At 33.5% G+C, this 25236-nt stretch overlaps 1 protein-coding gene across 1 annotated transcript in view; it reads right to left on the bottom strand.

Annotated features, from left to right (window-relative positions):
• Positions 1–25236, bottom strand: part of CFH (complement factor H) — a 126005-nt gene that overhangs the window by 62714 nt on the left and 38055 nt on the right. Inside the window, exons 3-8 of the mRNA XM_007481005.3 lie at positions 25111–25216; positions 15387–15463; positions 13476–13667; positions 8903–9076; positions 6777–6950; positions 841–1065 (exon numbers count right to left, since the gene is read on the bottom strand). Coding sequence (XP_007481067.1) covers positions 841–1065; positions 6777–6950; positions 8903–9076; positions 13476–13667; positions 15387–15463; positions 25111–25216 — 948 coding nt within the window. The remainder of the gene's footprint in view (positions 1–840; positions 1066–6776; positions 6951–8902; positions 9077–13475; positions 13668–15386; positions 15464–25110; positions 25217–25236) is intronic.

Below are 25236 nucleotides of genomic sequence, written 5' to 3'. Positions count from 1 at the left end.
ACAATGTAACGAGAAGAATAAACACTACAAAAAAAATGAAAATGAATGTTGAAAATTCAAAAGGAACAAATTTGGACCCAAAGAAGAAAAAAACAAACAAAAACCCTTGTCCCCACTTCTCTACAGATTTTTGAACTATTTATGTATAGAACATTAAATTCAACCAGATTTTTTGATGATTTTGTTATTTTTTCTTTCCTTTTTTATTGTGGTAATTTTTTTTTATGAGGGCTGTACTCTGGGGAAGTGAAAGTGCAAATAAATAGAGGGAAATTTCGGAAATGAAAGGCCAAAAGCTTAAATAAAAATTCATCTTACTAACTGCAGGCAATCCAGAGAGCAGATAGTCCATGAAAAGGATAGAAATTGTTTTTGGGGTGTAGGCTACTCTATCAGAGAGCAGGTAATGATATCTTAGAAAAGAAAATGTTACTGAGAAAGCCAGATTTAATCTCAAAGGTCAGTATTATCAGAGAATAAAACATATTATCCAAGAGACAGCATAATTATTAGTAAAGCAGAAAGTGATACCAGAATTCAGTGATACTGAGCATTGCAAATGGAATCCTATGCTAATGATTCATTTCAAGCAGACACTCTAAGAAAGAATTGTGAAATTATAATGTCCATTGGCTTTCTTTTTGCAAAATAAATTTGTTTTTGATATGTCAAACCCCCACCCCCACCCCATGTATCAGGATGGAATCTTGGCTTTCCAGAAAGTTCAATTGGGACATCATAAAGGTCTAACTGATTTGAAATGTTACATCCTTTCTAAATATCATCTGGAGCTTCCTATAACAGGGGTCCTTTAAAAATAGTTTACAGAAATGTACTTACTAATACATTTTGGCACTGGATTCCATCCTTTTTCAGTACAAATAAATTTTGTCCAATAGCTATAATATGAATTAGTTCCACGGACAGGTTCAAAATGGTCATTACAGTGGTAGAACATTTCTTTTCCAATAGATGCTGGAAAACTTCTTTGAATGTAGTCCTCACTCTGGTAATATGGCTTATAAAGTTCTCCATTTTCTATTACTGGATATTGACAAGGTTTCCCTTGGGGAAAAGTGAAATAAAAATATTTTCTTTAATAATTTAACTGGATAATTTTATTTTTCTATTATGAAGAAACACTACACAATATATTATATACTATGTAGTATATATAGTATAACTGTATTCTTTTCATTCATGATCTCAGAATTACCTGAGATTTAGAATCTCCCAAGAAAAGTGTCTATTCAAACTAGTCATCCACTTACTTGGGGATGTTTTGCTACTATAGATTACATACGCTTCCACTATACTCTCACCCTTTGCCCTTTAAGACACTACTATCATGCTCATTTTAGTTCTCCTCATATTTGCCTCATTATTCTTTCTTAGTATTTTGCTACAATTTCACTATTTTCTCATTAAACATTAATATCGTTCAAAGTTTGGTCTGCAGATTTTATACTTTCTATGTATTTTTGTTGATCTCTTCAGTTCCTAGGCATTCAATTAGCTCTATGCAGATTACTCTCAAATCTACATATCCAACCTTTTTCTCTATCTTGATTTCTAGTTCCATTTTACCATCAGCTTAATATTTCCAAACAAATTTCATATCAATACGTTAGACTTATCACATCTAAAATTAAACTCATTCAATTTCTACAAAACCCTTCCTCCCCACTTTTTTTTTCAGTTGAGGATAGCATCCATTCAGTTTCACAGGTTTACATCCTTTGAGTCACCCTTCACCCTTTTGCCTTTCCTGTACCTCAAATATTGAATAAATTTCCAGGTCTTGATTCTACTTTCATGATATTTCTCCCATCTTTCCCTTTCATCCTGAGAGTCATATATTCATTACTCCACTACATGCCCACCTAACCTCTTGCCTGTACTACTGAAATAGACTCTTGTCCTGGAGGTTCATTCCACTTTGTTTCCAAACTATCCTCCATAAAATCAGCCAAATTACCATTCCTAATACACAGATCTGATAATATCATTTGTCCATTCAAATAATCCAGGACTTATCTTTTTCTAATATTAAAAAAAATTATTGGTCAGGAATGTAAAGTTTCTCACAATGTGGCTCCCACCTACCTTTCCTAATGTTTCATATTAGTCTCCTTCCTACCATCTGCATTCCAGCCAAACTGGACTAGTAGTTGATTCTGAAACCACCATGATCCTTCTCATCTCTAGGACTTTGAATGGGCTCTCTCTCATGTCTAGAATATTATTTCTTCCTCATCTTTGCCTCTTAAAATGCCATGTTTCCTACAATCAGTTTCTACCTCCTACATAAAATGTCCTAGTTGCTACTTTCTTTCTGCTTGTTTTTAAAAATTCATATGAGCATGTAATGAATGTTCATAGTCATACTATACTATTCTCAGGTTTTGCTTTTTTGAGGGGAAGCTTTGTGATATCTTTTAACAGAAGCATGAAAATATAGGCTAGAACAAAGGCCAAAATTAGAAAAATTTAAAAACATATTTAGACAAAATGTGGTGATATTTTAAAAAGAGATAAAAAAGATTGCATTGTAATAATCTTAGTTCTCATAGTGTCATTTCTAAATTACTCAGATGAGGTATAAGTATAAAGTAATAATATTTGTTTCTTTAAGTATACCAAATCTGAAGCATATGAATAACACATACATAGAAGCATTTATTAATTCAATAATGTTTCCCTTGCTCAGAGATTTCTTTTTCCTTTTTTAAAAAACTTCTCTATTGGAAATGTCCTTACACTCAATTTACAAGCCATTTTGGAGGTGAGGGAAGAGGGTAAGGAGGACTTGTGATTAGAAGCTGTAGTTTCTAGAAAATAAACCACATCTAACAATGCAGATCAGCAACAATTCTTCAATTATCAATCTTAAGAGTATAGCTTTGGGTTTAGAGAGATCAAGTGATTAAGTGCTTTTTCTCAGTAATAACTACAATATGTTTTGGAGCTATCATGCAACAAGTTTAGTTTCTTTGGATGAGAGATGTGGTTTTCCTGCTTTAGTTAACAACTATTAAGAAATTCAATGTTGTTGGATATTGGCTATGCAATTCATAGCCTTAGAGGTTTTCCTGGGAGAATTGGATGTTAAATGACTTGCTGAGGTTCACAATAGCTAGTAGTTTCAGAGTGTAAAATTTATTTGGGAAAGGAAAATGGATTTGGAAAACAGGGGGATAATGGGAAGTTTGTAGTAGGGTATGGAGAAGAGAGGGGAGAGAGGTATATTGCTTGGTGAGGCAAGGGAGGGAGATGCCCCCTGCTGAGAGGAAACAGCAGGGGTCTGAATAAGGTCTGCTTGTCTTGATGACTGAACTGAACTTCAGCTCCCTTTATGACCAGGTATGATAGCCCACTTATCTGACTGCAAATTCAAATAATATAAAGTTTAATAACTATTTGGGATTGGAGTTTTTTTCTCAGCTTCAGACCTGAGGCCAGGCCCCAGAGGCTGGCAGAGGGTTTGTCCCACTCCCGTCTACTCTCATTTGTCTAATTCAGAATTTTAGCAGTACACAGAAAGCAACAAGGTCTGACCTTCAGAGATGAATGGGCCTGAATCTTCGGGCTGAACCAAGAAGAGGCGGCACACCACACCAGACCGGACTGAACAAGCTCCTTCCTCCTCCAACACCGGGAAGCCAGACCCACCCGGCAGAAAGGAAGTGCTAGTCACAAGACCCAACTGGGTCCTTCCCTCACAAACTGTCAGTCTTGTTTCCTTTCCACAATCTGGGCACTGGAGTTTAAAATATGATCTTATAGGTATGTTACTGCCTTTCACAAATTGTCTCCTTATGTGTTGGAGATTTTGTTCAGTTACATTTTCAAATCCAAGCACATCCTCTGCTACTTCAATCACTCTATCGAGGAACTTTGATGGATGTTCCCCACTTTCCTGTCTCAATTTCTCAAATTTTCCCCAAGTATCTGGCCCCTTTGAAAAACTTTTCTTTGCCTCTAATAAGTCTTCTCTGGCCTTTCTTAGGTAACGTAGATTTTCATTATTAGATAACTCTAAGTCTGTTCCTTCCTCTGGCCATGATGTTAAATTTGAATTTTTTTCTAGTTTCATCAATGAATTGTTGTTTTTCCCTTTTTGAAAATAATTCTGAGAGAAGAATTTCAGTGTCCTGGAAATCTGGATCATAAAGCCGAATTGCTCCTTTAAATTCTTTTAAACATCTCATTGGTTCTGAAAACCAGGAAGGCATCTGTCTTTTCAGACTTTCAAGGTCAGCTGTTGTAAATGGTTTATGTGTTTTAATATGAATTATACCGCTATCTGGTTGTAGGATTGTTTGATCTCTTAGTGGCAATATTGGTATTCCACCTTCAGCCCCATCTGTATTTTCTTGCTGAACTACATTGTTATTTTTAGGTATGTCTTGTTGTGTGTTAATACCTTTGCCACATTGTATCTCTTCACTCAGTTGCTTCATTATTTCCTTTAGTTGCATCATCTCTTCTTTTATGGCTAAAATCATCACAGCCATTTCATTATCTTTTGCTTTTTTCCCAAAAAATTAGATGCACACCTTTTTTTAGGGCATAGTATAATTTGGTTACTAAGAATAATGCTCCAGCATATGTGGGAATGAATGAAATTAAGCAATACATACTTATATTCAGCCATTGCAATGTTTCATAGATGCTAAGCAGAAAATAAATCTAATCCGGAATCGTGACAAAAAAATAAGTTGTAAAACATATACAAGAAATATCCAATCCAGGCTAGATAACCCATGGCAAGTAATAGTTTCTTTGCTGTCTTGTATCTTGAAAAGCTTTTTGCAACAGAAAAAAATGTTTTTAAATCTGGCCCTTTAAGAGTCGCCTCCTCCCTTCTGGAGGTTTCTTTTGGTTTCTTTTGGGTGTGGTATCACTAGGCAGATTAGTTGCTCTCAAAATGGTTACTTTTCACAGTCACACAGGCTTTTGAAATGTATTCAGGCCTGACTTCTCTGACAACTCCAATTGCCTTCTTTTTCCCAATAAAATATAACAAGAGGCAGAATTTAAACCATGATCAGCCTTCTATAATTTTTGTCTATCTATATAATATATATGTGTGTGTATATATACATATATATGTAATATACATATGTATGTTATATGTATAAAACCATGCTAACTCATGGTTATAAACAATGCCAAGAGAAAAAATATTACACTTATAGTTACATATTGAAATTATATTTATATCTTTCAGAGTAGCATGTCCTAAGAGGTACCTGTTAAGTGACAGTCAGATTGTGACCTGGATTGATGTAGAATGTCTGTTTCAAGGAAATCATAGATTCTTGCTTGTAATGAAAAACAAATCAATGAAATTTCATGTCATGTTTCTGATTTCAGTAAATATATAATCATTGGGAAAGAATCTGACCTCATAGAATTAGCACTCTTAAAGAGCCACTGCCCTAGTACAAGTTCTCACCCACGTTGGTCTACACTACTGCAATTGACCCAGATTCATCTGTCTTCTTCAAGCACTTCTCCATTCCAATTCATTCTTCATACAGCTGCCTAAGTAGTTTTCTTAAAGTACAAATCTGACTGTTTCTCTTTTCTAAGCAGTAAAGTCTAGGGTCTCCCAATCATCTCTAACGTCATAAAGTTTTGGTTTGACTTTCAAAGCTCTTAACAGTTGGAACCTAAGTTATCTTTACAGTAAGACCACATATGGCTTCCCTTCATGTACTTTATAGAGCAGCCATGCTAGTGTTTTTACTGCTTCTTAGACCCAAAAGTCCATTTCATGCCTCCATCCCTTTGTACTTGTGGTCCTTTATGACTTGGCTTTTCCTCCTGACCTCTACCTCATAGGAACTCCATGATTAAGTTCCTCATAGGAACTTCAAGATTAAGTTTAAATACCACTTTCATTAAGCCTTTTCTGATCACCTGATCTACTAGCACTTTCTTTGTATAAAATTACCTTTTAACTTTTTGGGTGAAGGGATAGATATTCTGCATTTACCTCTCTATGTATATCTCTCCTAATCGTTTATACCCTACATTAGGGAAGATATTGCTCTATTTTTTATTTTGAATCCCCAGAACTTTTGTCTTTTTGCCAATTAGCACATGTTGCCTATAGCATAGGGAACAACAAATGCTTATGGAGTATTCAATAAACTATTTTATAGAACCATTATGCCTTAAACCTCAATAATTTTCAGACTAGACTACCACATGATAAATGGTGGCAAAGATCAGTAAAATGATCTTGAAACCTCAGTTTATTAGGCATTAAAGTACATAAATGAGAAGTAAATAAATAAAAATAAAAAAAATAAATAAAAAAAAGAAGTAAATAAAAAATAAATTAGTGTTTCATTGGGAATTGGGATATTCTTGACTATATCACAGTATATCTATGGTTTGTGCAAATTTGGACACAAATATTCTCAAAAGTGGCATAGAAAATCAGATCACAATAAATAATATGCTAATAAATTTCATAAGTTTTAATTCACTGAAATACATAATTATGTTACCAGATAAAATGTCTTGGAAATTTAGAAGAAAATAATTATAAAATAATATACTTTTGAGAGAAATGTCCTTTTCTTTCTTTTTTTATTGCCATAGATATAGAACATCCCTGATCTATTCTATTGAGTGATGCCTACATTGGATTCATACTTCAAAACAAAGAAAAATATATATGTTGACTTATTACTTTTATAGATGAAATAAAAATCCATTTCATAGTTTTCAAAGTAGGACAAAGTATTAATGAAACTCACAATTACATCTTGGAAGAGGTGACCAGCCTTCAGTGGTACACGTTGCCTTGTTCCCAGTAGAGGGTGGGTAAAAGCCAGTTTTGCACTGGTAGTAGATTTCTTCATCTCCTCTATATTTCTCTCTCAGATTGTGTACATTGCCATTAGTCAAGGATGGAGGATCACAAGTGACCTCTAAAGAGAAATATTTGATTACCTTAAATATGGGACAAAGGCTATTAAACTACTAAAACTACCAAGTTTACTCAGATAACACAATAGATTTTAATTCTCACAAAGAATTAAACTTTTCATTCAGAATGGTAAAATCATGCTATTTTTTAATAACTGGTTTTTCTGAAAATCAGTATATGTAACAAAGGTAGATTGATAATTTTTATATCATTCAACTAGAAAAAATATTGAACTCTATCTTATGAGGTATTTCATAATTGTTCAATACCTCAGAATCAACATTTTGAATATAATTTTTCACATGTAACACATTAGAGAAATTGTTGTTTGTAGCTTCTTGACTATAGGGTTTTAAAAATATTTTGGATGAATGGAAATGTATTGTTTTTAAGATATGTGAATGACATATTTTCTCTACTTATATTTTATTAACACCTCATATGACCATGGAATTGGGGCAATACTACTTGCTATTTTGACATGATAATGCAAGAGGATTTAGAAATCTTGCTGCAACATTGAGTCTGATCCACTTACTAAACTTACACAGTTTCATCTCTATATCTTCCCTTCCTCCAATTCTTCCTCAGATGTATTGAGTGCTATTTATTCGTCCTCTTTGTAACTTCTACCTACAAGTCATTATTTTGTCTGTGATAATAACAAAAATAAATCCCCCTTTCATGTGAGAATCATTCATTGTTAGCAGATCACTACCACATCATACTCTGTTTCTTTCTTCTACAAGTTAAAGACATCCAGATCTCACAATTGTTCCTTTTATGGCATAATTTTAAAACTCTTAAACATTCTATTCACTCACCTTTTGGATATACTCTCATTTGTCACTAACCCTCTTAAAATGTGATCATCTGAATGAACCACAATATTAGGATTTCAGTCTTCCTAGGGAAGACCCCAGTAACTACTCTATGCGGGTACTACTATACTTCTTTTATTACTTTTTGGATTAAGCTTGTGGTCAATTAAAACTCCTTGTCTTTTTCAGATAACCTCAATGCCAAAAAAGAATCTTACCTATTTTGTATTTGTATAATTTTCTAGATATAAATTGTATTAGAAGCAAAATCTTGTAGAAAAAAAAAAGGAATCAGGAGACTGAGTCCTATTTGTATCTGTCATCAAAGAACTATGTGATCTGAAGAAAGTCCTTCAACTTCTCTAGCTCCAAGTTTCCTTATTTGCAAACTATAGAGGTTAGACTAGATCTGCATTTCCAAAGACATGGCATGTGGGCAGCCAGAGCTGCCTGCTCTATTTTCCCTCTTTCCAGAACCAGAGGAGGACACTTTTTTGCCTGTCCCAACCCTCTTTCGAGCTGCCCAAAGCAAGCACTTTCTCCTTCAGCTCTCCCCAGAAACACTGGGGCTAACAGACAGCTTGAATTGGCCCTCTGGTCACTCAAACTCAGAAAAGGTTCACTTATTCTGGAGATAATCTTTAAAGTCATTTATAATTCTTTGTTTTATTACTAATGACGTTCATCTTACTAGTTTCAATCATGTGAAGATAACCTTTCTGTTGGAAGGAGGGATGAATTCTTTTTTAAACTTTTATTTAATTAGTTAATTTAGAATATTTTTCCATGGTTACAAGATTAATGTTCTTTCTCTCCCTTCCCCCAACCTCCTCCTGTAGGTGACAAGCAATTCAATAGGAGTTTTACATGATCAAGACCTATTTCCATATTAATGATATTTGCACTAGTGTGATCATTTAGAGTCTACATCCCCAATCATATCCCCATTGACCCATATGATCAAGCAGTTGTTTTTCTTCTGTGTTTCTATACCCACAGTTCTTCATCTGAATGTGGATAGCATTCTTTCTCATAAGTTGGAGGTATGCATTCTTTAAGCAGCAACTAAACATGAAATTGTTTGATTAAAGAAACATGATTTGAGGTAATAAATAAAGAAGCAAAATATAACCTCTGCAAGATATTTCTGGAGTCCAACCCCTTTCAGTGCAAATGGCATCTCCTCTTTCAACGGGTTTATAACCTGAGGCACAATTGTATTGTATTCGTTCATTTTCCTTGTAGCTTGGCTTCAATTTAGATAACAGGTTCCCATTCTGAATGCTTGGTTTTTGACATATAATTTCTAAATAGAATGGAGAAAATAGCAAAATGAGTTTAATGACTTATAGGATCATATTAAGACAAATAAATAATGTAAAGAGACAATATTGAAAGAAAAATATTTTAGATAAAAAAATAAAGTCACATAAATGTTTCCATTCAACTACTTAGTATTTCATTTGCCTTTCTTTTTATCTTTCTTTTATATTTGTTGAGTTAAAATATTTTTACAAAATGCATTACATTGCTAAAAGGTTAGATTTAAATAAGTTTCTGGGCTCCAAAGAAATAGCAGACAATATTTTAAATGTTCATATCCTGGTGCATATTTTTCATAAATTAGAATAAAATGTGTATGGTATCACCACTATCAGAAAAGAATGATTTGGGATGGGAAAGCATGTTATGATGCATGTGCTTAAGCTAGGGCTTCCTGCAGTTAACAAATAGAATTTGGGATTAATAAATTGTTTTGCTTGTAGGTAAATCTCCTTGAAAGATAGAAGGAATGATACAGGGAAGAAGAGAAAATGAGAGAAGTAACCAGACAAAGAGTATAAAGGGTTCGAGAGGGTGAGGTAAGAAGGAGAGAGAAAGAGATAGACAGACAGAAAGACAGTGACAGAAATACACATACACACACAAGAGTGTGTGTGTGTGCACACAATGAGAGAAGGAATCAGAGAGGTTAAGAGAGACAGAAAGAGACAGAGAAACAAAGAGATTCACATGAAGTCCCTTTAAAGCAGTTCCATTGTGAAGATATGGTTTTCTTATATAGTTTTCCCTATGTACCTCTGTGATCCACCATCTTTTGTGTACCTAAAAAAAAGGTTTTAGTGGGGACCTATGCTGTCAAGCTAAGTTCTTATGGAGAGTACCAGTGAACTTGGTGATATGAGTAGCTTGAGTTCCTTAAAAACTGTATCCTTGATCATTTTAAAGACATTATTCTTCTGAGTATGTTTTTATCATTTACAAGTAAAGTTTGTAGAGGTGTCATGGCATTTTGATCTAACACTCATACAAATAATGTATGTTATAGGATATTATTTATTGAAGAAATTGCTACATTTGATTTATACCATACCCAATCAAAAGAAGTGGTTGTATGGTGAATAATTTTAGAAAATGTTTGAATATTCCATAAAGATAGAATAAAAGGATCACTCCACAAAGTGACTCCATACTTTTCAGCTTCTTTCCTCATTTCTCAGAGCTGTGTGTTCTGTAGTTTCAAAATAAATTGACCAAAAATGGCTGTTTTCTATTTATAGAGGGAAATGATGATAGGATATTTTATTTAGATAATTTTTAAACAATTTCTAGAGTGAGGTATCTAGTAATACTTTCATGCATAGAGAGGACAATGGCATTAAAATATCATTTATAGAATAGTTATTTTTCTAGATCACTCAAAGTAATTTAATATAGTTGCCACAATTTAAGAGTTTACAACAAACTCTGACTCAGAAATTTTAAGTCCCATTTAAAGATTGACACTGGCTATTATCCAAATGAATGGTAAAAAAATCAGCTGATTTTTAAAAATAATTTTGTCACACTATAATGAGGAAAGAAGGCTGACAACAAATTTAACAAAACTGTTAATGTTCATCATTTTGTTCATTAATATTTTGTTTTTCTGACAGAAGAGTATGTGAAGAATATAGACTAAAGGTGTAAAAATGGAGATTTGAACCCCGGACTTCAATTCTCAGAAGTCCTTGGTAGTTCCCATAATTCCCTATAATCCCACCAGAGATACCCTCCTAGGCCGAGAACAAAAATGGGTATTTAAACTGACCTTACCGCCTACTTTGAGGTGTATGGGGTGTTCAGAGAGGGGTAGTATCTCTGGTATGGAGGGCTTGTCATGCCCTCTTAGGGCAGCTCTCCAGCCACTGACCCCCACCTGACACCCAGCTCTCACTTGTGGCTCCCAGTAGCTGCTAGCATGCGGCAGTGGCCACACCCCAGGCAACAGCTTCGACAGGCCAGCTAAACCTTGTGAGGGTAGCCATCCGGTCGTCGACCCCCTGGTGAACCAGGGCTTTGCTCACCCAGCATGTGAAGACTGCTTCGGCGGAACAGACGAAAGAAACCAACAAAAAGGTTCAATGGCTGAGATGGCGACACAGCAAAGCACTGTGGAGTGCTTAGGGTGTGTTGGAGCACAAAAGACAACATGGCCATTCAATGCAGCTGAGGAAGTTTCCAGGTGTAAGGACCTTTCATGCCACTGGACCCAGGCTTCCAACGCCGAGAGAGTGGATTGTCTCTGAGCACTGACTCTTCCACTTAAATCTCTTTCATGCACAAGTGTCTGTGCGTTTGCACAATCGTCATTCTTTGTTACTGAGAGACTACTACCACCTCCTACTTTGCTCTCTCTACTGCTTCTAAGCACACGCAGCTCTCTACCTAGCAGGCAGGATGTTGTCAGTAGGTTACATGTGCTTTTCTTATTCTGTATTCTCTTTATTTTTTTAATTCTAATAATCTTTAATAAACCTCATAAAATATAATACTTTTAGCAGAGAAACTAATTTAAGTGTCATGAAAGTAAATAGATTTGTCTTCATAGTATGCCACTGGAGAATTAAATTAAGGAGGAAAATTCAAAATAAGAAGCTAAACTGGAGAGGAAAATATGTTCTAAGAGGCTACTGAAATACTCTAGGCAAAAGTTAATCATAATGTGAATTATGCTCATATAGTAGGAAAGTAAGGATGGCACATATACACCAGATATTTTGGAGAAATCATTAGACTTGCTGTGTGTATTGTAGTAACAAGAAGGTAAAATGTGATATTGCGTTTACATTCAGAGAGTAGGAGAATTTTAGTGCTATTGAGGGTCACGAAAATAGCAGAATTTGGGGTCCAGGGCAATTAAAGTTTTCCATTTTAGACTTATATTGATTTCCCAGTGAATTCTGTAAGGAAAAGTGGCCAATAGGCATTTTAATAACATAAACTTGAAAGAGACTTCAGATAAGAGATTATGGGAATAATAATAAGAAATTATGGGAATATGTGAAATTTAGAAAGAAAAAAAAAACAAGAGGAATGAGAAAGCCTTTGTTAAGGCCAGCAAATAGAGGAAAATGAACCAGTCAAGAAGATAGAGAAGGACTTGACATATTAAAGATGACTAGGAATACCATTGGTAAAGGAATTAGAGAATTTCAAGAAAGGAATAATATACCAACTTATTTAAATACTACAGAGAAGGTCAAAGAAATAAAGACTGAGGAAAAGCTACTGTAACCAGTAATTAGGAGTTCAACGAAACCTTTTAAGAAGCAATTTCAATAGAGTGATAGAGCAAAAAGATATGGGGATGATATGTGATGAAGGAAATGAGAGGAAGGTATAGAATATTTCATAACAAAATTTATCAGGGAAAGGAAAAATAACTGGATGGTAGTTTTAGGGAATAGTAAGATAAGGGGAATCTTTTAAAGTAGGGAAAAAATGAAGTGTAAAAGAATGCAATTTTAAGAGGCAAATGCTAGTTTTAAAATACTAATAATCACATTGCCCAGAAAAGAGATATCTCAATTATGATTGAAAAGAAAGTTATCTCCTGATGTGATTTTTAATGAATGATATAAAAATCATAAATGTCTAGTGTATTATTATTTTCCTCAGGGGTAGCTATGTTATTGTTGTAAACTTTGACTTGAATTTGAGCCTAATTTAGAACAATAGTCTACCTCCCAGAATCTAGAAGGTGCCCTAAAGATGCCTCCAGAGCCACACACTACACCAGAAGATCCAGATTGAACTTTGAGATATGGCGAATTTGAACTTTGGGGGAGCTTGAAATGCTTTGGTTTTCAATGTTATGCCAAAGGAGACTGACCCTAATTCGCTTTTTGTCAATGTACTTATTTTTGGTTTTGTTCCTTTTCTCTTGTATTTTCCTCTTATCTCCAAATTATTGTAATTTCCCTTTAAAAACTCTAATATTTGTATATACCTCTAATTCAATTTATATGTTAGATATGTTTTCATGATCCATTGGGGAGGTCTCCCAAAGAATCACAGGGAGAAATTTATTGATTTAGAATCTTGAATCCTAGAGACTACATTTCTCACAATCCCTTTTCATTTTCCTGTCTGTGTGTCATGACATTAATTGAGGTTTTTAGTTTTGGTTTTGACGAGGCTGTGCTCTCTCTCCCAGAAGCTCTCTGACTGACTGGAGCAATGTGGAATGAGGTGGGGCTAGGCTTTTTCTCTGGCTTTACTTTTACCTTTGCTCTGAGTTGATTTCTAATAAATAATATTAAAAGTCTTATCATCTTGATAAATATAGTTTTAGAATTCTCTCGATCTTATACACATAATCTAAGAGAATTCTAAATTGTATGATAAGGAAAAGATGCAAAATAAAAGCAAACTTTTCTTACCTTCACATGTTGGTACTTGCGCACTCCAATCACCATCTGTTGAGCAGTGTATTTTCCTGTCTCCATTCAATGCAAAGCCTGGGTTACAACTAAACTGAATTACTTGGCCAAAAGTAAATTCCTGATTTAGATCAAGTGAACTTGTGACAATTCTTCCATTCTCTGGTGTTGCCACTGCTGAACATTTAATCACTAAAAACATAAATATACACTTATAAATGTACTTTCATAATTTATAATTTCTTTGTAAAAATAATTTTATAGTAAAATGGGTTTGTAAAAAATAAAATTACTTGAATATTTTAACTATAAAGACTTTGGCTGACATAAAAGAGATCAATAGTGTCTTGTAAAATAATGATATGTGCATTTTTCTTGGAATGCCTATAAAGTTTTTGGAATGGCAATGAAATTTGCTATTTGTGCAATCTTTATAGCAATAAACAAATGTTTCTTTCAAGAACTGGTTTAAATGAATACTTGAAGACAGAAAATGAAAAATATATTTTAATGTTACTAGTACTCTCAATAAATGCTTACTGATCACATTTACTTTTTATAATGTAACTATAATCTAAAGAAAGTATCACAAATATTTCCAACAATAATTTATATTATTGAACTGATAATTGTGATGGGTCTCGGAAATGCCCATTAGTGGGTTCATGGGGAGCTGCAGTGAGTGTTCAGGGAGAGCCCCATGCCCAGTTTCTTGCCAGGGTAGGACAGACTAGGAGTCAGGTTTTAGTACATTAATGGCCTGCAGAAATGGCTAAATTGCAACTTACAGTGAGAGGGAGGCAGGCTGAGTGCTTAAAAAGACACATAGCAGAGAGACCAAGTGACATGCAAAGTCTATAAGCTATAATTGAGTCAAGAACTATGGGAGCCTAGGGGGCTGAGAGTGGGGTCACAGATTCCATTTTATTGAGCACATAAGTACAATATTTATACAGTTTCTATACTCCATGGACAAAGGAAAACAATAATCAAAAGCACGTGTCCTTGGTGCCCATCAGAGTACATAGGTTATCACCTGTATTAAGGAGTACATACTCTTCATCAATAGTAATCTTCAAAGACCTCTTTGATCTGTCATCACTGGCATAAGAATTTCTTTAGAAGTACAAAGCACGAAGCATGGCTGATATATAGAAGGTCTCTGTCCCAGAGATAGGGCTCAAGGTTTGTGATAGTAAATTAGCTGATGAGGATGTTTTGAGCCACGCCAGGTGTTCTTTAGAAAATAAATTATAGACTTACAAGTTCAGTATCAGTTCTTGCCAGGGTCTGAGACAGATGTGCAAATTTGTCTTTTCTGGCTGCTTTTGCCTCAATGGGCCTGGACTGTCCTTAAGGACAAGTCAGATATTTATAATCTTTTTTCCTTACCTCAATTAAAAAAAAATTATCTGATTGTTTTCTTTGAACTTGAGTGCTATTGGAAAGAGCACTGAATTTTAAGTCACACAACTTAGGTTCAAATGTTGCCTTTCATTTTCCTAGCTGTGTGAATTTGGGAAGTTATTTAATCTCTTCATACCTCAGTTTCTTTAGTTGTAAGATGAGTCGGTTGGACTAGACTCTAAGGTCTTTCCAAGGTCTAAATCTATGATTTATGGTCTATGATAATCTTCAGTGTTTCTAAATGTAAGCATAATTGCATTATTCAAACTACAATTCCTTATGATAATCGTAGGGGTTTTAAGTTATCAAAATACTAAGAAATTCAGTTGGACTAGGATTAATCCCTCATACTTTATAAATGGCTATCAACTCAAATAATGACAAATTTTGTTTTTTATGTAGCAAAGAAGTTTTATCATTGATTTGTAGGAATATTAATTATGATAAAGTATTTATTAAAAGTGCTTATTAATTTTAATATAAAATGGACTTCTACAAATGTACCTTCACAGAAAGGGACATCATTGCTCCATCCATCTGCCTCACATACACGGAAATTAAATGGGCTTACCAACTGATATCTGCAAATATAAAGCAATTGAAAGCAAGATAATATATGTATGTGGTTTGAGACGCCTGTGATAATCTTTTAAATAAATTATAACAGAACCAAGAGAATAATGTATATAGTAACAACAATAGTGTATGATGACTGACTGTGAATGACTTAATTATTTTCAACAAAGCAAGGATCCAATACAATGCCAAGGGACTCATGAGGAAAAAAAAAGAAAACCTAACACCATAGAAGAAAGAGACAGAGCCTGAATGCAGTTTGAAATTAAAAATCTTCAATTTATCTCCTCCATGAATTTTTGTCTAGTATGAGTAATATATGTCTCACAAAAGGACAAACAGAAATATGTATATGATAATGTATGCACAATCTATATAATATTATCTGCCTTCCTGGGAAGGTGGAAGAGGTGGGGGGGGTGGAAGAATGAGATATAGATTTTTAGACAGAGCTAATGTGAGAATTTGTTTCTCTTGGATAGGCATAATTATAATTTATTACATATTTCTAACCAATCATACATATATTGTTTTTATTATGGTACACATGATATTTTATATATAAAAGTAAAAAGAAATGGTAAGTCAAAAAATAATGTATAACAACTGAACATTATTTAGCGTGTCATCCCCTTTTAATTTAGATAAACTAACATAGTAGAATAATATAGTAATCATTAATAATAATAATAATGCCTTACATTTATATAGCACTTCCTGTTTTACAAAGTGCTTTACAAAGAGTTCATTATATCCTCACAATAAGCCTGAGAGGTAATTATTATTATGTTCTTCACTTTGCAAATAAGAAAATGATACAGGCAGAGATTTAATAACTTGAAAGGAATCACTCATCTTCTAAATGTCTGAGGGAAAACTTGAATTTAGGTCTTCCTGATTCCAGAAGTAGCATTTTAGGCATCTTACAACTAATTCATGCCATGTCTCTCTATTTTAAGCAATTGTTGTCTGTTCTTGATTAAATCCTTTATAGGTGGTCTAAGCAAAGTTGTTGGGGTAAAGCAAAACAGGTAGAATAAACGTGCTTAGGATCTTCAGATCTCTTGACATTGTGTAGATATTTGTGAAGCTTGAAGGTTGTCAATCAATTATTAGTTCACTGTCACTGAATAATTGATCTATTTTCTCTTCTATCTATGCTTCTCCCTGATGGAATTCTTTATATCACTAGCTCTGCCCAGGTTTTCATTGATAATATATCATCTTTATCATGCATCTCTCCATTGCCCTTTGGATGAACCACAGCCTTAATTCTGAGGAATTCACAATCATAAAGCATTAGTAGAAAGATACTTATTTTTTTAAAATTCATCTTTTAGGGAGTCAAAAAAGCACTGAAAAATTTCCAAAAGAAACACCTCCTCATTTTCTCCTCTTATTATACTTTGAGTACATTTCTGTGCATATTCTGAAAATATTTTAAACTTCAGGGTGAGACTTTGGTCTTTATGTACCCAGTACTTCACATATTAGTTGGAAAACAGTAGGTGCTAAATAAAAGAATTACCAGAAACTACTTTGCATCATTATATGCTATGAAAACTCACAAAATAAAGGAAATAAAGGAATGCCTTCACAAATATAAAGTGCCCACACGAACAGGAGAGTAGATATTTTAAATAATTGAATTTTTAAAAAGAAACTAAAATAGGTATAATGGAAATGCTATAGTAGCAGAGGGGAAATATTGATGGACTCACAAGAGAATTCTATCAAACCTTTAAAGAATAATTCATAACTATACTATAAAAATATCCTGATATTAACTTAGCTTCTTTCCCTAAGTGCTAAAAAAAGAAATCAAAACACAGTTGGTTCTAAATTGACTCTGAATTAGACTTGCCTCATTCCCAGTAACTTACTCTTTTGACTGAGGATTTCATTTAAGAGGACAATCAAATCTAAAGAACAAGGAACCCATTGGAGCACCCCTAGTCCTAACTTCTGGCTAATGCCATCTTGCTTATTTTTCTGTGAGTTCAGAACACAATTTTTTAAAAGACTATTTAACCACCTCTTCATTTATATCTCATTGGACACCCCAAACACCAAGGTGCATGATGCTGTGAAGGAATGTATGTGGCAAATTTCTGACTAAAATTAAATATCCTTTTTTATAACTACTTTGGTATTTGAGTTTTTTTTTAGATTGACACTCAATCTAAGAAAGGAAGTATACTACCAGACTTCTTTAATGAAATGCATAAGGTTCTAATACCCTAAACTAAAAAAAGAATAAAACACAGAACTATAGGACAATATTATTAATGAATACAAACTCAGAAAATTTAAATAAACTCTTGTAAAAGAGACCACAGCAAATCATCTAAGAAATCATTCATTATTATCAAAATGGATATATTCCTGACTTGCGAACCTGGCTAAACAACTGGAAAACAAATAACAGTTAGCCCCATTAAAAACAAAAGCAACCAGAACTACATGATTTTTTCAAGATACATACAATAAATATTTATGTTAAATAAAAAATCTTATAGACAAATAGGGTTCTTTAAAAAAAAAACCTTTACCTTCCATTTGCAAATTAATATTGTGTATTGGTTTCAATATGGAAAAGTGGTAAGGGTTAGGCAATGAGGTTTAAGTGACTTGCCCAGAATCATACAAGTAAGTAGTCACCTAGGGCAAATTGATCCTAAGACCTCCCATTTCTAGGCCTAACTCTCAACCCACTGATCCACTTACCTGCCCTTAGGATCTTTTTTAAGTCATTAAAAATCTATCTAAACTCAGCAGCAATCATTATCTAGAATAGGGACATATTAGAAGCTTTGTCAATAAATAAAGGAGAAAAGTGAAGGTTTCCACTCCCCCATAATTATTTTATATAATTTTATTAATATTAGTAATGCAAGAGAAAGAAATGAAAGCATGAAGATTGAAAATGAGATAAAGTATTTTTAATTACTGAGAACATTATGCTTTACTTGGAAAATCCTTGGGAAAAAGTAAAGATACTGATTGATTTTATTAGCTTTAGGAACATTTCAGGTTATAAAATAATCTATCAAAGTGTAATGATTAAAGTTTCCTTGGAGTCTGTATATTAAATTATAATTATTTATTAGTAAAAGTTGGAGAGAGAGAAAGAAAAAAGATCAGAAGAGTAGTATTAAAAGAACTTTCTTAATCTCTCCCTCTGTCTCTTTAAGAGGAAAGAGAGCAGAAAGATTTCTAAGTAAGAGTTAACTAGAGCTGAAGATTCTGTTATCTAGGAGACAAGATAGATAATGAAATAGACAGTTGAGAGTTGAGCTTTTTATGCCTCTGGATCCCTAGAGAGAAGGAGGTCAGTCTGTCTTTATCTCTGTGACTGGCAGTTTTTGACTACTGACAGTTGGGAGAAAGATATGGATCTAAGGAGTTTATAGGTGGTGACTATTTATTTATTAGCATAGACATTTAGTTAGTGAATAACTTTCTAGATAAACAGTGTAGATAGTTAGACCTAGTATTGCCCAGGCAGAAGAACCTGTCCTTGAAGACAGTAGGGTTTTTCTTTAGAAATTTAATTAGGATTAGGGATTTAGGTATAGTCATAAGGTATTAGAGTAATAATCTCTTACTTCCTTTCTAATTTCTATCTGAACATCTTCTCAAAATAAAGTAAGTGTTTTATCAAACTTCTCTCCTTACTTTTGTCAACTTCCTACCAAATTAACCCTTAACATTAGGTAGGAGTAGGCAATGGGGATTTAGTGATTTGTCCAAGATCAAACTAAGAAGTGCCTCAGGCCATATTTGAATCCAGGACCTTCTGTCTCTGGGCTTGACTTTCAATCCAAAGAGACAAGTATCTGCCCCATTGTTTGTCTTTTAATCTTGGTTGCATTGCTTTTGTTTGTGCAGAAACTTTTAAATTTAATGTCAAAGTTATTTATTTTACATCTCATAATGTTCTCTGTGTCTTGTTTTGATTTAATTTCTTCCCTTATCAGTAGGTATGATCGGTAAACTATACTGTGCTTCCAAAATATGATAAGGGTATCACCTTTAATTTCTAAATCGTCTATGCACTTTGCCTTTACCTTGGTAATTAGGCATGAGGTCTATGCCTAATTTTTGCCATACTGTATTCCAGTTTTCCCAGACGTTTTTTTTTCAAATAGTGAGTTCTTCCAAAAGCATTGTAAACAGAAAATCAATAATTAATAGCTTAATAAATGCTCCAAGTATGAATTTTAGAATTTTTAAAAATATAACTATGATTTAGAGTAAGAATTTAGTCCCAGGCAAAAGTCTGTGTTTGTATCCAGAATAATACTTGAAATATAATTTCAAATGTTGTATTGTTACAATGTATTGTGAGAATAATTTTAGGTATGTTATATTAATCATAGGTAAGTTACTATTTTAATCATGTTAATATATTCAACAATGTACCCTAGAAAAGCCACCTTTCATAGGAAGCAGGAGGTCACCCAGAGGCCACCAAGCTCCAAAGATGGGAAGCCGCAGCTCCAGATGTAGCAGCGGAATCAATGGAAGGAGGAATGAAACTGCAACCTGGAAGGAACAATGGAAATCCTATGCTGGAAATATTGGGAATTTCCTGCAAGGGAGGGGGGGAGAATGGGGAGAAACAGGAAACTTAAAAAGCATGTGTGATTTTCAAAACAAGGTCTGAGGTTTTGAACTGGGAGAAAACCTGAAGACCTCTGACCATGTGATTTTTCTGTCACAATAAAGCCAAATCTTTACCCAGAAGGGTCTCCCAAAATCTTATTTTTATAGCATGGAGTCTGGAGTTTGTCAAACAATAAGTTAATATGGTAACTTACCATTGTGTGTTGAGTGCCTAGTACAGGGGTCCCCAAACTTTTACACAGGGGACCAGTTCACTGTCTCTCAGATCATTGAAGGGCCAGATTATAAAATCCTAGCCCTAACCATAACCCTAACCCTAACTGGGCAACAGTATACACAGTATGGAATCCCCTCCCCCCAGATTGACACTCACCATGCTTATGTCTTCCATTGTGCAGCCACATAATCCTTTGCACGGGACCTCCTTCCAAGGTGCCACACAAAGGATTATGTCACCAGAAGTAGTACGGTCCGTTAGCAATGCTGCCACATACAGTGTCCATCTCAATGACCACCAATGAAAGAGATGCCCCTTCCAGAAGTGCAGTGGGGGCTGGATACATGGCCTCAGGGGGCTGCATGTGACCAACCAGGAATAGTTTGGGAACCCCTGGCCTAGTACATTCTATCATCCCTCCTCTCTATTTCTTAGCTACTAGGAGCAGAATATTTTAATGTTAGTGCTTTATAATAAAGTTTGAGATCAGTACAGTTAAACCACCTTTCTTAATTTTTTTCCATTAATTGCCTTGATATTCCAGAGTTTCTGTTCTTCCAGATGTACTTTGTTATTTTTTCTAGTCTTATGAGATAATTTTTGCATAGTTTCATATGGCATTGAATAAATAAATTAATTTAGGAAGAATTGTCATTTTTATTGTATTGGTTAGGCCTACCTATGAACAATTACTGTTTTTCCAATTGTTTAGATGTGACTTTGTGTGAAAAATATTTTGTGATCATATAGCTTCTGGGGTTTTTTTGGTAGGTAGATTCCCAAGTATTTTATATTATTCATAGTTTGTTTTTTTCAAATGGGATTTATTTTTCTATCTCTTGCTGTTGAGCTTTATTAGTCATATAGAAAAATGTTGATGATTCTGTGTCTTTATTTGAAAAGGATTGAGTTCTTAGAGATCAGTGTTCTGATGTTGAATTTTCAGAAGCATTTAATTGGGCATATATTAAAAGAAAAAATATTAAGTGTAGTGAAGATTATTTGAGATATGAATGGTAAAAGCAAGTAGTAGAGGATATGAGAAGTGTTGGATGAAAATATGAAAGAAAAAAGACAAGAAGGGCATTTTTTTACTAGAAAGTATGTTTAATTACTCATCTTTATTACATTTCATATGCACTTGACTGTTACATCTTTGTACATTTTGTGTACCCGAGGAGATGGATATAAAAGGTCTAAGCTTATAGGAATAAGAGGAGAAAGAGCATAGTTGTAATCTGTTTATATTGACAGTGTGAGCAATGATTTTAAAGATAAAAGGTTTGTATGTTTTATAAATGTTCACAAGAATTGAGCTAATGTTTGTTTTAATGCAACCAAGAGCATTTCCTACCTCTCAAATCTCCAAATGAGAAGTTTATGGCTAAATAACTAGGAGACAAAGGTCATCTTGCTGATTATAGAGAGATGGGTTTGGGGATTGTACCAGAGAAACATTGGGGGGGAAATTATTCCTGATACTTACAAACTGCTTGACTATTATTAACTCTTTCCTCATACACAAAAAGAGAAAAGATTATGTAAACTGGGAAACCAAAGGTAATAGAATTTGACTGGAACATATGAATACTTGGGGAGTGTTACAAACTAAAGTTATGTACTGATCAATCTAAAAGTAACTTTTATATTTGAAACCCCAGTGTAAATCATAGGAGACTACTACCCATTTTGTAATTTGTCAAAACTTGAATTTTAAAAATCATTTCATTCCTCCCTACAAAAAGGGAAATTAATTTAAGGAAACAGGAGAGACAAGCTTAAGCCCTTCTGAGAACTCCCAGATAGATGAGCTACAATAACTTGAGAAAAAAATCCTAATGGGGCCATCACCAAGTGATAAGATGCAATAAAGACTGGAAAAAATATAGAAAGAGAAAAAAATTGTTATTGATTGAAAAAGTTATCAGAAAAAACCTTGAAGAATCCTCTTTATCTATAAACTTATAAATCTTCTTGAAATCATCAGAGTGGACATGAAAAGAACTTGTTTGGGTTATGGGATATTTAAAGAAAGAAATTGCATTGTTCAGATTCTCTATAACATAGCCATGATTTCTAATTATTGCTCTTTGAGGCAGTTGGGTGGCTCAGTGGATTGAGAGCCAGGTCTAGAGATGGGAGGTCCTAGGTACAAGTCTGGTTTCTGATACTTCCTAGCTGTGTGACCCTGGTCACGTCACTTAGCATCCATTGCCTAACCCTTACTACTCTTCTGCCTTAGAATCTATACATAATATTGATTCTAAGATGGAAGGTAGTTTTTTTTTTTAATTTTTAAAAATAAAAAAAAAAACAGCTCATCGCTCTTTACACAAAGATACATCTAAACTTGAGAAGAAGAAAGGATGAACAAATGAAAAATGGTAAATAAAATCTCTTAAGTATGTATATGAGTCCTGGTAAACTTTTGTTGATTATTGAAATTCCATGAAAAGTGAAAAATAATTGTATCCAGCCCTAAGCTGGGGTTAATGAAACATGTCATTTAAGCTTGGATTTGTATCTGATATTAATTTGAGTTTTGAATTCAGATATAGTTGTCTGATGGATCATTAAGTCAATAACCTACTATTCAAGAGAACTGTCACAAATTCCTCAAGGGGAGTGGGATCCTAAGCTTATATAGGTGGAGATCTATATCTTGGAAAGAGCTGAGGTGATGGCCTTGTCATAGCCAAAGCCAAAACTTGACTTGTTTTTTTTTTTATTGTGTTACTTCCTTTTGAACAAAAATGTTTCCCATTTGATTATACTATATTATACTATGTATTATATTGTATTATATATGTATATATTATTTATATATTCTATATATTATACTATACTATATCATACTATATTATACTATTATTACTATATGATTATTTGTCAGCTGTGATCCTTAATGTGAAGTCAAACAGAGTTAAGGATGCTTTATCCTGGCATAAATATGTTGTCATTTTGTTCCCTTAGGCTTAGTCCTGAAACACCAATTTTGATGCCAATATAGTAATATCCTTCTTTTCTCCTTTTATAACAATTTTCTATGACCAGAGCAAGTAGACAGTGGAAGATATAAGCAGAATGCTAGTATGTTAAGATGTTACTGTTTTTAGTGTGAATGTATAATGATTTTTCCCCAACTACTAAGCAAATTAGTAATTGGATTTGTCCTCTGCCAGCTAATACTGACATTGTCATATATAAGATTAAGTTCCTGGATTATTTTACCTTACAGCATAACCCATAATATATTCTAAATAAATATATAACATTTTAGACTTTAGTTTCAGAGATCTTTTTCCAAAGTCCCAGAACAATCTGGTCAAAAGGCAGATAATTCTAAATTGAATAGGAATTAGTCTTGCCCCATTCCTAAAAACTAATGGACTTGGAAGAGGACTGAATTTTAATAAGGGAATTCAAATCTAAACAAGGAATCTACTACTAGTTACCCTAACCTCCATCTGTGCCATCTTGCCCAAGTTTCTGTGAAGTCAAGTAATTAGTTTGTTTCCTAATGGTCCAGAAGATCATTAAGTCACCTCTTTCTCTCTATCTCCTTGGAGACCTTAAGGATCATGGTGCATGGTTTTATGGGATAACCCAGTTCATGATATTTTTAGCCACAATTAAAGACCTTTTATTATAATTAATTTAGTAATTTTGCTGTTTTCAGACTGACAACTTTGATATTAATGATCACAACACAGAAAAAAATTGAAAAAGAAAACAGATCATATGCCTTTCATAGCTATAGGAAGGGGATATATTCTTAACTAAACAAGGTAGTGAGGCAATTAAGAAATATTAAATTCTGATCACATAAAATGGAAAAGTTTCTGCACTACCACAATTAATGAACCCATGATAAGAATAAACAATACAATTTTGAAAAAAAAATCTGTCTAAAGAGTTTTATATCCAAGATATGTAAATATTGACCCTACCCTCAAAACAAAGAAACAAACAAAACCCCAACACCTATCTACACTAGATGTCATTAAGGAATAGGAACATAAGAAAATTTACAACCTATTATCAATTAACTATTATTGATAATATGAAAAAATGATACAAATCATTAGTACTAATTAAACTTCAAATGAAAACAACATTGGCTTTTTGGCCCATAATCTGGAAACTGAAAGATATGACAAAAGATGAGAATAGTCAATATTGGAGAGTTTATGGATACTATCAGTAGAATCATTTCAAATATTTTAGAAAGTAATTTGGAATTAAGCAAATAAGGTGATCAAAATGTCTATTTGATACAAAAATTCCAGAATTAGGCTTATCTGTCTCCTAATGAGGCTCCTGAGAAAGTCATCACTTATACCAAAATACTCATAGAAGTACATTTTCTAATAGCAAAAGCTGAAAACAGCATCAGTTTTATTCCAATTTTGTTACTCCCACCAAGAAATTCACTGGGTCTCTGAATGTCTCAGGTATCTCTCTTAGATTATATCATGCAAAATAAATGTCTATTTATATTTCTAAAGTGAATTTCCTTACCAAGTACCATGAAATTAAAATTTTAACTATATCAAAGAAATAATAGTTTCACACCAAAATAAGACTCAACTTCCTAACCATAGCCAATTGGATAATGAATACTAGTATAACTATAATCCCAGGTGTTAAATTCATACTAATTTTGCATTTCCACATATTTTTTCTTTATACTTACCTTCAGAAAGTTTTAAATCTCATATTAATGAACATTTTTATTAAGCACATTTGATTATCTCTTCACTCTAATAACTTTGCTACCAATTATTTACAGTTCTGAGTACTTACCCTTCGTTACATTTATATACAACCTTTGCTCCAAATAAAAACTCAGTTTCTTCCAAAAGTTCAAAAGAACCAAAGTTAATATCTCCAGGATGACCACAAGGCTTTCCTAAAATGATGACAAAATAT

The sequence above is a fragment of the Monodelphis domestica genome, chromosome 2, assembly GCF_027887165.1.
Source record: "Monodelphis domestica isolate mMonDom1 chromosome 2, mMonDom1.pri, whole genome shotgun sequence".
NCBI lineage: Eukaryota > Metazoa > Chordata > Mammalia > Didelphimorphia > Didelphidae > Monodelphis > Monodelphis domestica.
Note: the sequence above shows the minus strand (reverse complement) of the source record. Positions and strands in the feature narration are given on the sequence as shown.